This window comes from Salvia splendens, chromosome 9, assembly GCF_004379255.2.
Source record: "Salvia splendens isolate huo1 chromosome 9, SspV2, whole genome shotgun sequence".
Lineage (NCBI taxonomy): Eukaryota > Viridiplantae > Streptophyta > Magnoliopsida > Lamiales > Lamiaceae > Salvia > Salvia splendens.
In genome coordinates, this window is record NC_056040.1 from 3483831 (window position 1) to 3497224 (window position 13394).

General features: G+C 35.2%; 1 protein-coding gene across 1 annotated transcript; it reads left to right on the forward strand.

The window, feature by feature from the left end:
* Window positions 1-7292: 7292 nt before the first annotated feature.
* LOC121746568 (calcium-dependent protein kinase 10-like) lies at window positions 7293-10916 on the forward strand. The gene is made up of 7 exons (XM_042140458.1): window positions 7293-8020; window positions 8407-8550; window positions 8635-8787; window positions 9587-9702; window positions 9836-10003; window positions 10084-10314; window positions 10391-10916. The coding sequence occupies exons 1-7, from the start codon at window positions 7378-7380 to the stop codon at window positions 10562-10564; spliced, it is 1629 nt and encodes a 542-aa protein (XP_041996392.1). The 5' UTR covers window positions 7293-7377; the 3' UTR covers window positions 10565-10916.
* The last annotated feature ends 2478 nt before the right edge of the window (window positions 10917-13394 follow it).

The following is a 13394-nucleotide window of genomic DNA, read 5'->3' on the forward strand; positions in this document are numbered from 1 at the left end:
ACAATAAATATTCGTATTTATTTATTATACTAGGGTTGACCCAATTTCAGAACTTTCCCCTTTTTGATCAGTTTTTTATATTTTTTTATCAGTTTTTTAAATTATGCATGGTTATTAGTAGGTTACAGCATTCATTATCAGTTAATATCGATTTTGGTTTATAGATAATCGAAATCTTCTGGTCTAATTTCATTCTAATTAGTATTTAAGAAAAAATTTGGTAGTATTGATTATAACTTATTAGTTATAATTAATAAAATCAATTGAAAGATTTGACAATCACAACACTGACCAATGATGGATATGGTAGGTAAAACATGTTAAGTAGTACTAGTAACAAAGATAGTACAACAATTTTTCAAAAAAAAGGAAAAAAAATGGAACTCTAGCATCAAACTCACTCATTTAGATAATACTCCCTCCGTCCCTTAATAGAAGTCGCTCTTTGACCGGGCACGAGTTTTAAGAAATGTAGAGAAAAGTTGGTTGAAAAGGTTAGTGGAATGTGGGACCCACATTTTTATATTGGTTTATAATAAAATGTGAGTGGAATGAGTTAATGTAATGTGGGGCCTACTACCATTTATGGTAAAAATGAAGAGTGGCTCTTAATGGGGGACGGCCCAAAATGAAAATTAACGACTCTTATTCGAGGACGAAAGGAGTATTATATGAGCATCAAAACTTAACACATCCTAATCTAATGTACTCAGACTCCTCTGGTGAGTTTTAAATATCATGAATTTGAGCTGCAGATTCCAAAATTGGTTATTTGCTTATAAATACATATGAAATTTGAAATGCTCCAATTGCTAAAATCTTCCATAAATTGTCTTCTTTTAACTCATTCAACTATTAGGAATTGTCCTCTAATGTTCTAGATAGTTCATATACTAAATATTCTTCAAAATTTTAAGAACAAGTGGGTTAGATCATCATCGGACAAGTGTGCTAATGGTAAACTTTCCTATGGCAAACTAAAAAAATGCTCATGTGAGGTTTAGATTATGTCGACAAACTTGCACGAGGTACTAAATGTGCCAGAGAAATAACATCAATTAGGAGAAGCCATACTATTACTGATTCAAGGGAAGAATAAACAATATCCATACAATTAGTTTATCTATAGGTTTTAAATGGTCTAAAACCATTGTATGATCAAACCTCATACTTCAACATACGACCTAATTTAACAGTAACAAACAAGCTAATATACTTGAGATTCACATTAGAAACATAAGAATTGGAAAGAATTATGAAAAAGATAAAATTCAACATGCATAACAATATTATGCATATTGATGAACAATTTAACCTCGCACACTATGACAAAAAGATCCCCAAGGAGAGAATTGTGATTTTGAGAATGTTGGCCAAGTGTGCAACTTTTTGTTTGTATCTGTAACAGATTTTTATTCTAAAATAGTAGTAATTTTTATTTAGTGTATTTTTGTTTTAAAATTATAAACTATTTATTATGCTTATAACGTATCTAATAAAAATCTTGCTAACGCTATAGAATTCTAATATCTTGTAATCATCAGAAACCCAAAATATGATTAACTAAAATTATAAAAAGTCAAATAAAATTACATATATATGGATATGTGGAGGAATAAATTATAAACGTAGGTTATGATCATTTTCCAACTATTTTATTCTATAGTATTTATTAGATTCTTATTGGTCCAAACTCAACTTTTGTGAATGGCGACATTATTCGTTATCTCTCGGTATGATCAGAATCTATGTTTTTTTACTTTATCAAAACTGAGTTTTGCAAGTACTAATGTCAACTCTTATCAAATCTTTATATTTATCCTTTTTAAAAATCATATACCATCCACTAAAATATAAAGTATATGTATAGTATATACCTCTCTAGATGTTTATAGAAATAGTTTCACTTTCAACTTTCAAGAATGAATAAATTCTACAATCCTATTAATCGGGCATATTCACACACTTTATTCTCTCACATATATCATATATAGCCTCTTGAATATACATAGAGTCATAGTAAATGTGGGTTATTTTAATCGCATGTAACCAAATAGTTTTTGCATAATAATTTAAAAGAACGATTATAATTTAGATACCTTAATCTTCACATTTTGAATTTGTACTTACTTAACACCCCTACTAAATAAATCTGAAATTTTGCATGAACTTAAAAAGTGGTAAAAAAATTAGTACTAACTTTATGTTCGAGATCGATTGATATGTACGTACATAATATTTTGTTTTTAATAGAGAGAAAAAATGAGAATAAAGCATCAATATAAATAGAAAATGAAAAAAAATATTGGAAAAAAATACATTAGGCTATGAGCAATGTAATAATCTTAAGTGTAATATTATAATTATTTAATGAACAATTGTGTAATTACTTGATTTGGAATTGATCATTCATGTATCCAAATTTAGAGACAAAAATATTTCACAATCATCAAAGCATATTTATAAATTAAAGAGTTAAATTAGGAATAAGAAGTGAGATGACAATTTTTGGTGGATAAAAAGGCACATAAATTGGCTATTTGGGTCTCTCAACCGATAGAGTCAAAAAATGGCACTTTTGTAACTTTAGCCCAAACATCAAGTGCTCAGCCCAACAAGTTAATTTGTGTGAAGAAGATCTTAAACATGGCTTCTTCACACATAATGATGAAACATTATGATGTTTCTATGTAAATTGACTTGATCAAAAACTTAATTTCAGTCCAAGGTTGGACAAGCTGTGTTTGCATCTTGGTATGTAGTTAGTTTGTTTGTAGCTACTTATCAAAACCCATTACAAGTTGATCGCTTTTGAAGGTAGTTTACCTAAATATGGAGATGTTAAATGGAGTACCAACATTTAGGTAAGTTTCTACCCAAATTACTCCAATAATTTGTGGCTACCTTTACCAGTTACCAGAGCTCTTTCTCCATTTTGGAAAAGTGAATAGTATTTTACCCAACACACACCATTTTTAAATAGTTGCCAAACTACCAATTTGGTGCCTTTATCAGCTGGCACAACTTGCATTATTGACACATCACAAACATAAATATGTGAAGTCCCAAAAAAAATTGATTTCCTTATCCTTGTTCAATACACCCATTAAAATAGAGTTGCAAAAAGTAACATGAAAATATTACTACTATACTAGTATTCCCTCCGTCCCAGATAATTTGTCTCAATTTTCCATTTCGGTCAGTTCCACATAATTTGTCCCACTTCAAAATTACCAAAAATAGTCATAAAAGAACCACTCCATTCACTCACCCCACCACTCAACGTGGGACCCCTTTTCCACTATATACCTTCATTCAATACAAAATCAAATAAAATTTCTTAAAACTTGTGCCGGGTCAAACTGACCCAAATTATATGGGATGGAGGGAGTGTGCCTTTGGTATAACAAACACCCACAAGCAACCATGATGAGTTATGGCCTTTTTTCCACATGAACTTTTGTGCCATTGCCATTTTTTTCAAGGGTAAAGAAGGTGAAAAACAAAAAAGGCATTTTATTTCATCATTGTCTTCAATCTTCTTCATCACCATTTCTTCCTTTTGCACTAATATATCCTGAGGTCCCATTGCAGTCAAAACTCTTTATTTGCATGGGATTCTTTTACTTCTGCAATATTTTAGTCTCTCATTCTAGTCAATTACCTAGTTACCTTTTAGGCCTATAATGATACTCTACTACTTATATGGAGTATTAGAGCATCCACGTCCGTTCTCTTTGGGCCCGGATCCACTTTTATTATTTTTTTACTCTATGTTCTTCTCAAGAGCACAACACCTACATCTATGCTCTTCCGCAAAGATATGTTCAAGGGTCCCACCATTCTATTATTCAATTTGAATAAAAACATTTCCACAATATTAGAATGTATTAAAAATATCCGGAATACTATTACAAATTACCAAAAAAAAATCATAATTGAAGTCTTAAAAATTAAAAATTACATAATTAAATTCATAAATTAAAAAAAACACTACTCGTGGCCGAATTTCGCTCAAATGGATGATGAATGTGTGTATTTATATATGATCTTGAGATTAATTTTTTTAAAAAAAAAATCAACTTTTTTAAAAAAAAACGGTAATAAAACGACTATATTTTGGGGAATCCGAAAAATATATTTTTTAATTTTTGGTATTATTTTTGATTTAAATAAAATAAAAAAAGAAAATGTCACCTGCCAATAGAAACGCCCCACATCACCCTGCTCAGCGGCACGGACGTGCTCTATGTATCGAGCAGAGCCGTGCTGTTGGCAAGAGCACAGCAGCGGACAGGGGTGTGCCGTGCCAGCGGTACGGACGCCGTCCTTCGCAGCTAGCACCACTGCGGATGCTCTTAAGAATTCAATAAATGATGTTAGTATTATAATTTGTCTTATAGTCAAAGCCATTATGTATAAATATGTGAATTAAAATGCTAATTTGGCTTTAAATTGAGTATTTATTACTTGTGGTTCAATTCACAATTGCCTATGTTGGAGTATCTATTTGTATGTTCCTACATTACACAGGTGCGTCCTTACTGGTAGTACTACATTTTATGACTGTTCGTGTATAAAATATAGAGTGAAGTACATAAAAAGTCTCTGAAGTTTTCATTTGTGACACTGCATGCCTCTAACAAAAAAAAATTTCGCAAGACAACCTTAACCTTAACCATAATCACATATCGTGTTTTTTCTGACTATATTGCCCTTAAGCCCTAAAAGGGCATTCCGGTCATTTCAATGAACATTCTGAAAGTGGCGGCCTGCTGCATGTTGCGACTTCTACTGTTCCTAACACAAGTGATGGTTGGGTTGGCGATTGGACATATTGTGCTCACATCATATTTTAATATGTTTCTGTAAAAGTATTTGATGTGTTTTGCAAAAATGAAATGAAGTGGACTATTTTTCAATTCTGATGTCTCCTAGCTTAAAAAAATTGTGGAAAAACATTATGTTTAATAATGTTTGCAATTGTCCTACAAATAAATATTTAGGTATACATATAATGTATTGTTTATGTTGTGCATACATGTCTTGAATTAATTATGTGATTAAGTATGTGTTGATTAAGATTCTAACTATGAAAATTAAAATGAATATATAAACTCATATTTTGGTTCATCACATCATATACCACATTTAATCCAAATCAAAGTATATCAGTATATGGTACAACCACAACTAATACTTAGATTTAATATAATTTTTTCGGCTGATTTTGAAGTAGCAAGAATAATCAATGGCAGTGGCAAATGATGGTGGAGAAACGCCGGCTGACCAATGGCACAACAGAGGCCATGCAGATTCCGATTCTTCTGGAGGGCTATTTCGGTAATTCATCTCATTTCTCCCGAGACTACAATTACATGAAACTAAACAAACTGATTTTTCTTAACTGAATCGCCACAAAGCGAAGAGACCAACATTTCAAGGGAATAAACCCACAGCTCCGTTGTATATCATTCTAGGGAGATAGAGAATGTTGTCGCGACCCCCCGCACATCTACATCGGACCGCCGTCTCCAAAATATTATACCGCTGGGTTTAATAAATTTTTTAAGATTGAATCTTATAAAATTTATTCAGCTATATAGATAGGATTCATTATTTAATTTCAACAAAATGTCACATAATAGTAATACTGATTGACTTAGGAGTAGTATTGTTTTTCCATTTATAACAAATTAATTTCAATAATCCAAAATCTGAAAATAAGGTAATTGCTCTACAATTCTCTTAACTCGACGCAAAAAAGGTGATTTGACAAAAGTGTCTGGCTAATGCCTGCAAGTCTGGTAGGTGTGTGCAGAGTAGGCCTGCAAGTTGCGGTAATATGACTGAAATGCCCTTTAAGGCATTTGGGTATTTTGGTCCGAAAATTAGCTACAAATACAAGATATGTGATTATGTTTAAGGTTAGAGTCTTGTGGCAATATTATTTTTTTGTTATGAGCCTGCAGTGTCACAAATGAAAATGTCATAGACTTTTTATGTAGTTCACTCTAAAATATAATATGATGATAACAAACAAATCAATTATGCTAAAATTAACAAATACAAATTGTAGTAGTAGTAGTATTAAATTTTGAGAACTTTCTTGGGTTCACGCGTAAATGTGATCAGACCAAGTTATAAACTTATAATATACCAAAACGACAACATATTATTATATTCATTTTATATATTCTTCTTTATTAATTGCAATTATGGGGTCAACCTTCTTTGATAGTTGATGATAATGACAATATTTCATTTTCTTCGGTCTCATACACTTCTTTTGACTTCACCAACTTCATGTGGACTTTCATCAATGGCCAATTCTTCACAAATTCGACATGAATTGCGACAATGGAGAAAAAAAAAAGTATTAAATTTAGAAAACTGTACTAGTACAATTAGCCGTTTAGATTTATGACCAATTCAAAATGGTTTATTAGGTAGTTTTATTGACCAAAATGACTCCACGAAAAAATGAAACTGGTTAAATTGCGATTGAATTTATCATTTTACTCAACATTTTAATTATTTGAATTACCCGATGTGGCGATTTTACGATTTGTCTTAAACTTGACATAAACAAAAAAATATTTTCCAACCCATCACAAAATAACGTCATTTATTTTAAAAAATCATCATACCAAAAATGAACTTGGTCAAAATTCATGCAAATTTCACCATAATCCAAAGTGAAAAAAACAAAAAACAAATAATTTTACTAATGAACTGAATTTCAAATGATGCAATTAACTGAATTTTAAATAATGGCGGTTAGATAACTCTACTTATGTACACATAAATACAGATTAGGGTATCTCAATAGATTTATAATAATCCTAATAAACTTAATTCAACAATATTTCAAAAACACAATACTTGAACAAACCATAGAAGACAATAAAAAAATCAAAAAATGCAATTGGGTTTGAACCAATCATGCAAGTGGTTGGTAGTGACTCGATAATTACAATTTATTTAGTCTCAAATGACTTTCTGCCGTTTTCATTTCAATCATGAAAAACAAAAGTTGACTTTTAGCGCCAATTCCATCAATTATTATGATCATGATGGATCATAATAATCCATCATGATCATTTTTTTACTTGAAAAATCACGCCGTTCAAAAATAAAATACCACTTCAAACAAAAATATTTTATTGTATTCTTTTTATCACATAATAATGAGGATTGAGGAGTAATGCTCTAATAATAATAAAAGAAATAAATTGCATAGTACTTATTTTCAAATGCCAAATATTTATCCAATTTGACCCGCGTTTTCTAGTTAAACACGTTTCTTCTTCACCATGCTCTCTTCTTCTTCCTCTCACCACCGTTGACGGCGGAGCCACCACAACCTCCTCCGCCATGGGAAACTGCAACGCGTGCATCCGAGCCCCCGAAGCCTCCCCCTCCACCCCCACCCCTTCCACCCCCAAAGCCAACCGAAAAGCGCGCGAGCGCCACCCCAATCCCTACGCCCAATCCCCGTCTCCGGCGAGAGTCCTCAAGGACTTCATCCCGCGCGCCAAAATCTCCGACAAGTACGTCCTCGGCCGCGAGCTCGGCCGCGGCGAGTTCGGAGTGACCTACCTCTGCACGGACCGTGAGACGCGCGAGGCGCTCGCTTGCAAGTCCATCTCGAAGAAGAAGCTGCGCACCGCCGTCGACGTCGAGGACGTGCGCCGCGAGGTCGCCATCATGTCGAGCCTCCCCGACCACCTCAGCGTGGTGAAGCTGCGCGCCACCTACGAGGACGCCGAGGCCGTGCACCTCGTCATGGAGCTCTGCGAGGGCGGGGAGCTGTTCGACCGGATAGTGGCGCGCGGTCACTACAGCGAGCGCGCCGCCGCCGGCGTGGCCAGGACGATCGCGGAGGTGGTCAGGATGTGCCACGAGCATGGGGTTATGCATCGCGATTTGAAGCCGGAGAACTTCCTATTCGCGAATAAGAAGGAGAATTCGGCTCTCAAGGCTATTGATTTTGGATTGTCTGTGTTTTTCAAGCCTGGTGAGAGAATCTCTTTCCTCTTCTTCTGTAGAATTAGGTATTAAATTCGCTAAATTCACGAAGCTGTTTTCATTTCCCCCCTTTCAATTTGGGGGTTTTGGTGTTCTTCTCTCCAGTGAGCTTGGTGTGTGATATTTTCCCTACAATTCGATTGTTTCAGTGATTTTTGAATTCTCTTTTTGGCTTTGTGGCTGTAATGGTAAACTTTTTTCACTCAATTCCTATCGATTTCTGGTAATTTATTATGCTGTTTGGTAATTGAATGGTTTATCTACAATCTAAAGTTCATACCAACTATCAAAAATAAAATTGAATCAGGCTAAAGCTTATCTCTCTACTATAAACTCTTGATCTCTTTTTTTAATGAAGAAATGAATTTGAAACAGGCGAAAAGTTCTCTGAGATTGTGGGAAGTCCATACTACATGGCGCCGGAGGTGCTGAAGAGAAATTATGGGCCCGAAGTCGATATCTGGAGTGCTGGTGTGATTCTTTACATTTTGTTATGTGGAGTTCCTCCTTTCTGGGCAGGTGGTACCTCTTCTTCCTCTGCTCCATCTTCAATCGATTTAACTTGGTTTTACTGAGTTTATCTACACCGAAACTGTGCTCCAGAAACCGAGCAAGGTGTTGCACTGTCAATCTTGAGAGGAGTGATTGATTTTAAGAGGGAACCATGGCCACAAGTTTCCGAGAGTGCGAAGAGTCTTGTTAGACGGATGTTGAATCCGGACCCCAAAAAGCGGCTGACAGCCCAGCAAGTTCTTGGTGAGTATCAAATCGATTACTGTTTGAACATGAGAGAGGAAAAGATGCATTTAGCGTGCAAAACTGTGAACTTTCTAAAAAAGACTTAGGATGTGAAAAGCAAGTGTTAAAGGAGCAATAATAATAAAGAAAAGAGAAGTGTTTTCAGATGATAGTCTGCTTAGCCATGTACAGCCTGTATGGTGATCATGGTGTTTTTGGACGGACTTTGCTGATTTTATGGATTGCAGCAATGGAATCGTCTGTGTTCTCGAGTCCTCAGTTGTCCGATAGCTGATAGTGTGTGTCCATGGGACATGGTTAGAGCTGTGGGGAGAAATTTTTTGAAATCAGATCAAAAGTAAAAAGCCCTATTTTTCAGATCTAAAATGTTACTAATTTTTTCTATTGTTTCGATAGCGTGACCTACCTAATCCAGATATACTTACTAATTCAAGATTAGACCACTAGATAATTTATTCATCATATCCAGTGTATAATTGGGAACATTAATACTCCTTCTTTACTGACACTTGTTGTAAGAATTAAGAACTGGCCTTTGGATAATCTGAAATTCCAGTTTAGTGGTAAGCTAACTAAATACTCCTATATCAGGTTGAGTTTGGTTCTGTTTTTCGTAACTAGTTTCGTGTCCACTGGGCACTGCTGAGCTGTACCAGAGTCTACTCAGTTGCCCTATAAACTATAGTTAACCTATTATGAAATGGAGACGAGAGAGTATACTATACGTGATCTTTTTGCTGCATTTGGCTCATGTGACGGCTCTGACCCATACTTCTTTCCTTTATCGTCTTGTTAGATCACCCGTGGATACAGAACGCCAAGAAGGCTTCGAATGTTCCACTTGGAGACGTTGTAAGGGCAAGACTCAAGCAGTTCTCTGTCATGAATCGATTCAAGAAGAGAGCATTGAGGGTAAGTATACAAAAAGATTGGTTTTGGTAAATGAATAGAACTGGTACACAAAGAAACGGTCTCAATGTATAGACGAGAGGTCATGAGTCATGACTATATCTTAACAGTTGATTTTTTTCATATAACTGAATAGGTGATAGCAGAGCATTTATCCGTTGAAGAGATGGAAGTAATCAGAGACATGTTTGCTTTGATGGATACCGACAACGACGGGAAGGTTACTTTCGATGAGCTAAAAACTGGTTTAAGGAAAGTTGGTTCTCAGCTGGCTGAGGCTGAGATGAAGTTGCTGATGGATGTGGTAATAATCATGCTCTTTTTGTGCAGTCCTACATTGTATAACTTGTTAGGTAGCAAGGCCTAACAGAATGATACATATAGGCTGATGTTGATGGAAACGGAGTATTGGACTACGGGGAGTTCGTTGCAGTCACCATCCACTTACAGAGGATGGAGAACGACGAACACATCCGCAGAGCATTCATGTTCTTTGACAAAGACGGGAGCGGTTACATAGAACTAGACGAACTACGAGAAGCTTTGGCCGATGAATCAGGGGAGACCGATGCTGAGGTGCTCAATGACATCATGCGAGAAGTCGACACTGACAAGGTGATATAGAATACATAAGCATGTGTTGGATTACTTTTGATGAATCTAAGCTAAGCAATCAACGCTCTTGTTTCAGGACGGCCGAATCAGCTATGACGAGTTTGTTGCAATGATGAAGACGGGAACGGACTGGAGAAAGGCGTCGCGACAATATTCAAGAGAACGGTTCAAGAGCTTAAGCGTTAACCTGATGAAAGATGGGTCTCTGCTGCTGCAGGATGGCTTCTCTGGCCAAACTGTTGTAGTTTAAAAGGTTTTCATCACCATCAACTATTACATTAAGCCTCTGTATTTCTCGTCGTCTTAACTTGAAGCGAAGCGATCCCGTCTTGCTCGAATCAAACATCCTGAAAACACAAAGCTTCTCAAGTGGAGGAGCTTCATCCTTCAGGTAGGATATGTAATCTATATAGATATATAATATGTTTGTGTTTTCGCATTTTTATCATGTTTGTTGTATATATAGTGTGCACTTTTTTTAACACCATAGTTGATTTTTGCTGATTGGATATATGTTATAGATGCATGATTTTTTGTGGATATGACACAAGAAAGAATTTCAGGAAATTTGTGGAAATGAGATCAAGTTATTTTTATTGTCATCTATTTATTTGTTATTTTGGACTCCCTCCGTTCGCGAATAGAAGTTCCGATTCACTTTTACCATAAATGGTAATAGGGTCTCACATTTCACTAACTCATTCCACTGACGTTTTATTTAAAATTAATATATATAAATGGGACTCATATTTTACTAATTTTTTTCCACCAACTTTTCTTAACATTTCAACGCATGCCGCCAAGAAATGGGACACCTAAGTTGTAACACCTCGTTTCTCGGTGGAGGTTTCGATTTGGGGGTTGAGAGAAATTAGAATGGTGAAAGAGAGAGAGAGTTGTTGACCGAGAGGGAGGGTTTTTGTTTGTTTGCTTTGGGCCACTCTTTCATTTTGTTTAGGCCTAAATTTTAATTGGAGAAATAAGGATGGTCCTTTTAAATATTAAGGAGAAGGTGAGTGATTTGTTGTGGGCCACTTTTTAATTCTTGGTCCAAATTAATTAAATCCTTAGGCCGATAAATAAATCGTGGGAATTATCTAATTAATTTTCGGATAATGTGAAGGTTGAATAATTTATCCCAAGTCCGAAATAAATATATTTTCAAGGGGAAATAATTTCGATGATTAATTGAACTATGCGCTTAATTAATTTTGCGAATATGCTCGATATTATGATGGAAAATACGAGGAGCCAACGGGAGAACTTTGGGCGCAAACGGCCGATCGGCGTCGCACGCGACACCTTGGGCGGCCGCCGAATAATCGAAAACCGAGAAAACGAGATAGACAACTTTAATTAGGGTACATGCATTTTATTTAATTATTTGAAAAGTGTGTTGATTTATGTATTATCTAAATCCTAAAGGTGATACCTCACAAGGAAATCGTGATCGCAAGGGAAAGAAAGTAATTTCGGATTAAGCACTCGAGGTGGGCTCTCTTTTAAATAAGGACAATGTCCTAAATATTTTATCGATGAGAATGAAACTATGTTTATCATGCCGTGATTTGATTTTTAACGTGCCTATCTGATATGGCTTTTGCCATTATTATTTAAATCGAATTCGGGTCCTCGTAGGGCTGCAAACCCTACTTTGATTAGTGTACACCTATGGTAGACCGTGTGCTAGCGTATGGGTTGGCCGGTATAGTGACTTGGTTTGTAACCACATTCTATGTCATGTATGTACAGATATGGTTAACGTCTATTGGAAAATGACTGATCAGTCGACCATTTTACAATGGGAATGATTTTGAGTGTCTCGGGCCTTTCTAAAACTAAACCCCGATGGTTACTTATGGTTGGCATGATAAATATTATTTTGATAACTTGTTTTCGGCATGAGTCCAGTGAGTATTTTATAGTACTTAGCCCTGCATGTGTTTTCCCTGTGTGTAGGTTGAGCGACGACGAGCATTTGGCGGTGTTGAGCAAGTAAAATTGGAGAATTTTCTGCTTGTCTTTGAACTATGAGTGTCGTTGTGTCTCCACATATGACATCACTCTTACTCTTGAACGTTTCCGCTGAGACATTGTTTTTACTCATCATTTACTTAGCTTTGAACCTAATTATTTGGATATCTGAAAACTAGATATCTTTTGGATAATGTTAAACCCTTGGTCGTTTTTCTTTAAATATTAATTATTGGTCAAACTCTTCGTTGAAACCCTAGTTTTTCTACGCCTGTTTATTAAGTTCTTTTAATCACGATCGTCCGTATTTATTAACCCTAAAGGGCGGTCGTGACATAAGTCCTAACGGCGGATGGAGGGAGTAGTAATTATTAGTTGTGGCGGATGGACATAAGTCCTAACGGCGGATGGAGGGAGTAGTAATTATTAGTTGTTGGCCCACACCGAAATTATACCATATTGTTAACGGTAGGACTTAGGAGTTAAGACTATATGCACTCGTTACTATTCACACGTTGAAACCTTACTCTCTAGTCTCTCCTATACTAGTAGTACTATTCTTTTTAATTATTTTCCTCCGAAATATGCATTATTGTTAATCTATGTGAATCATGTACATTATTGTTAATCTATGTCAAATTTATTTTTAATTTTTTATAGAATATTTAAATTTTAAGCAAACTACTATGTAAAAATACCTTTTAATTATTAAACCATCTAAAAATATGGAGTATTTTTGAATAAATTTTAGAAAATATAATCTCTATCTATCGTTTAAAAAGATACTACTCCGTTCCCAAAGAGTATGAACAATGAGTTTGGCACGGATTTTAATAAATAACGGGAAAAATAAGAGAGAGAGAAAGTGTAGTGGAAATAATGTTACTGGAGAGTGGAGTTCACATTATTGTAATGGTATAAATTGTAAATAAAATAATGTTTAGGGGGTAATAAGTTGTTTGAATTTTTCAAAATTATAAAGTCTATACTTTTCAGAGACGGACGAAAAAGGAAATAGTTCATACTCTGGAGAATAAGTTGTTTGAATACTCCATCCGCCCGCGAATAGGATTCCCGTTATTCCATTTTAGTCCGTCCGCAAATAG

Coding starts and splice junctions, on each gene's coding strand:
- LOC121746568 (XM_042140458.1), top strand. CDS start 7,378: ATGGGAAACTGCAACGCGTGCATCCGAGCCCCCGAAGCCTCCCCCTCC. Junction 8,021..8,406: donor GTCTGTGTTTTTCAAGCCTG/GTGAGAGAATCT, acceptor AATTTGAAACAG/GCGAAAAGTTCTCTGAGATT. Junction 9,703..9,835: donor TCAAGAAGAGAGCATTGAGG/GTAAGTATACAA, acceptor ATAACTGAATAG/GTGATAGCAGAGCATTTATC.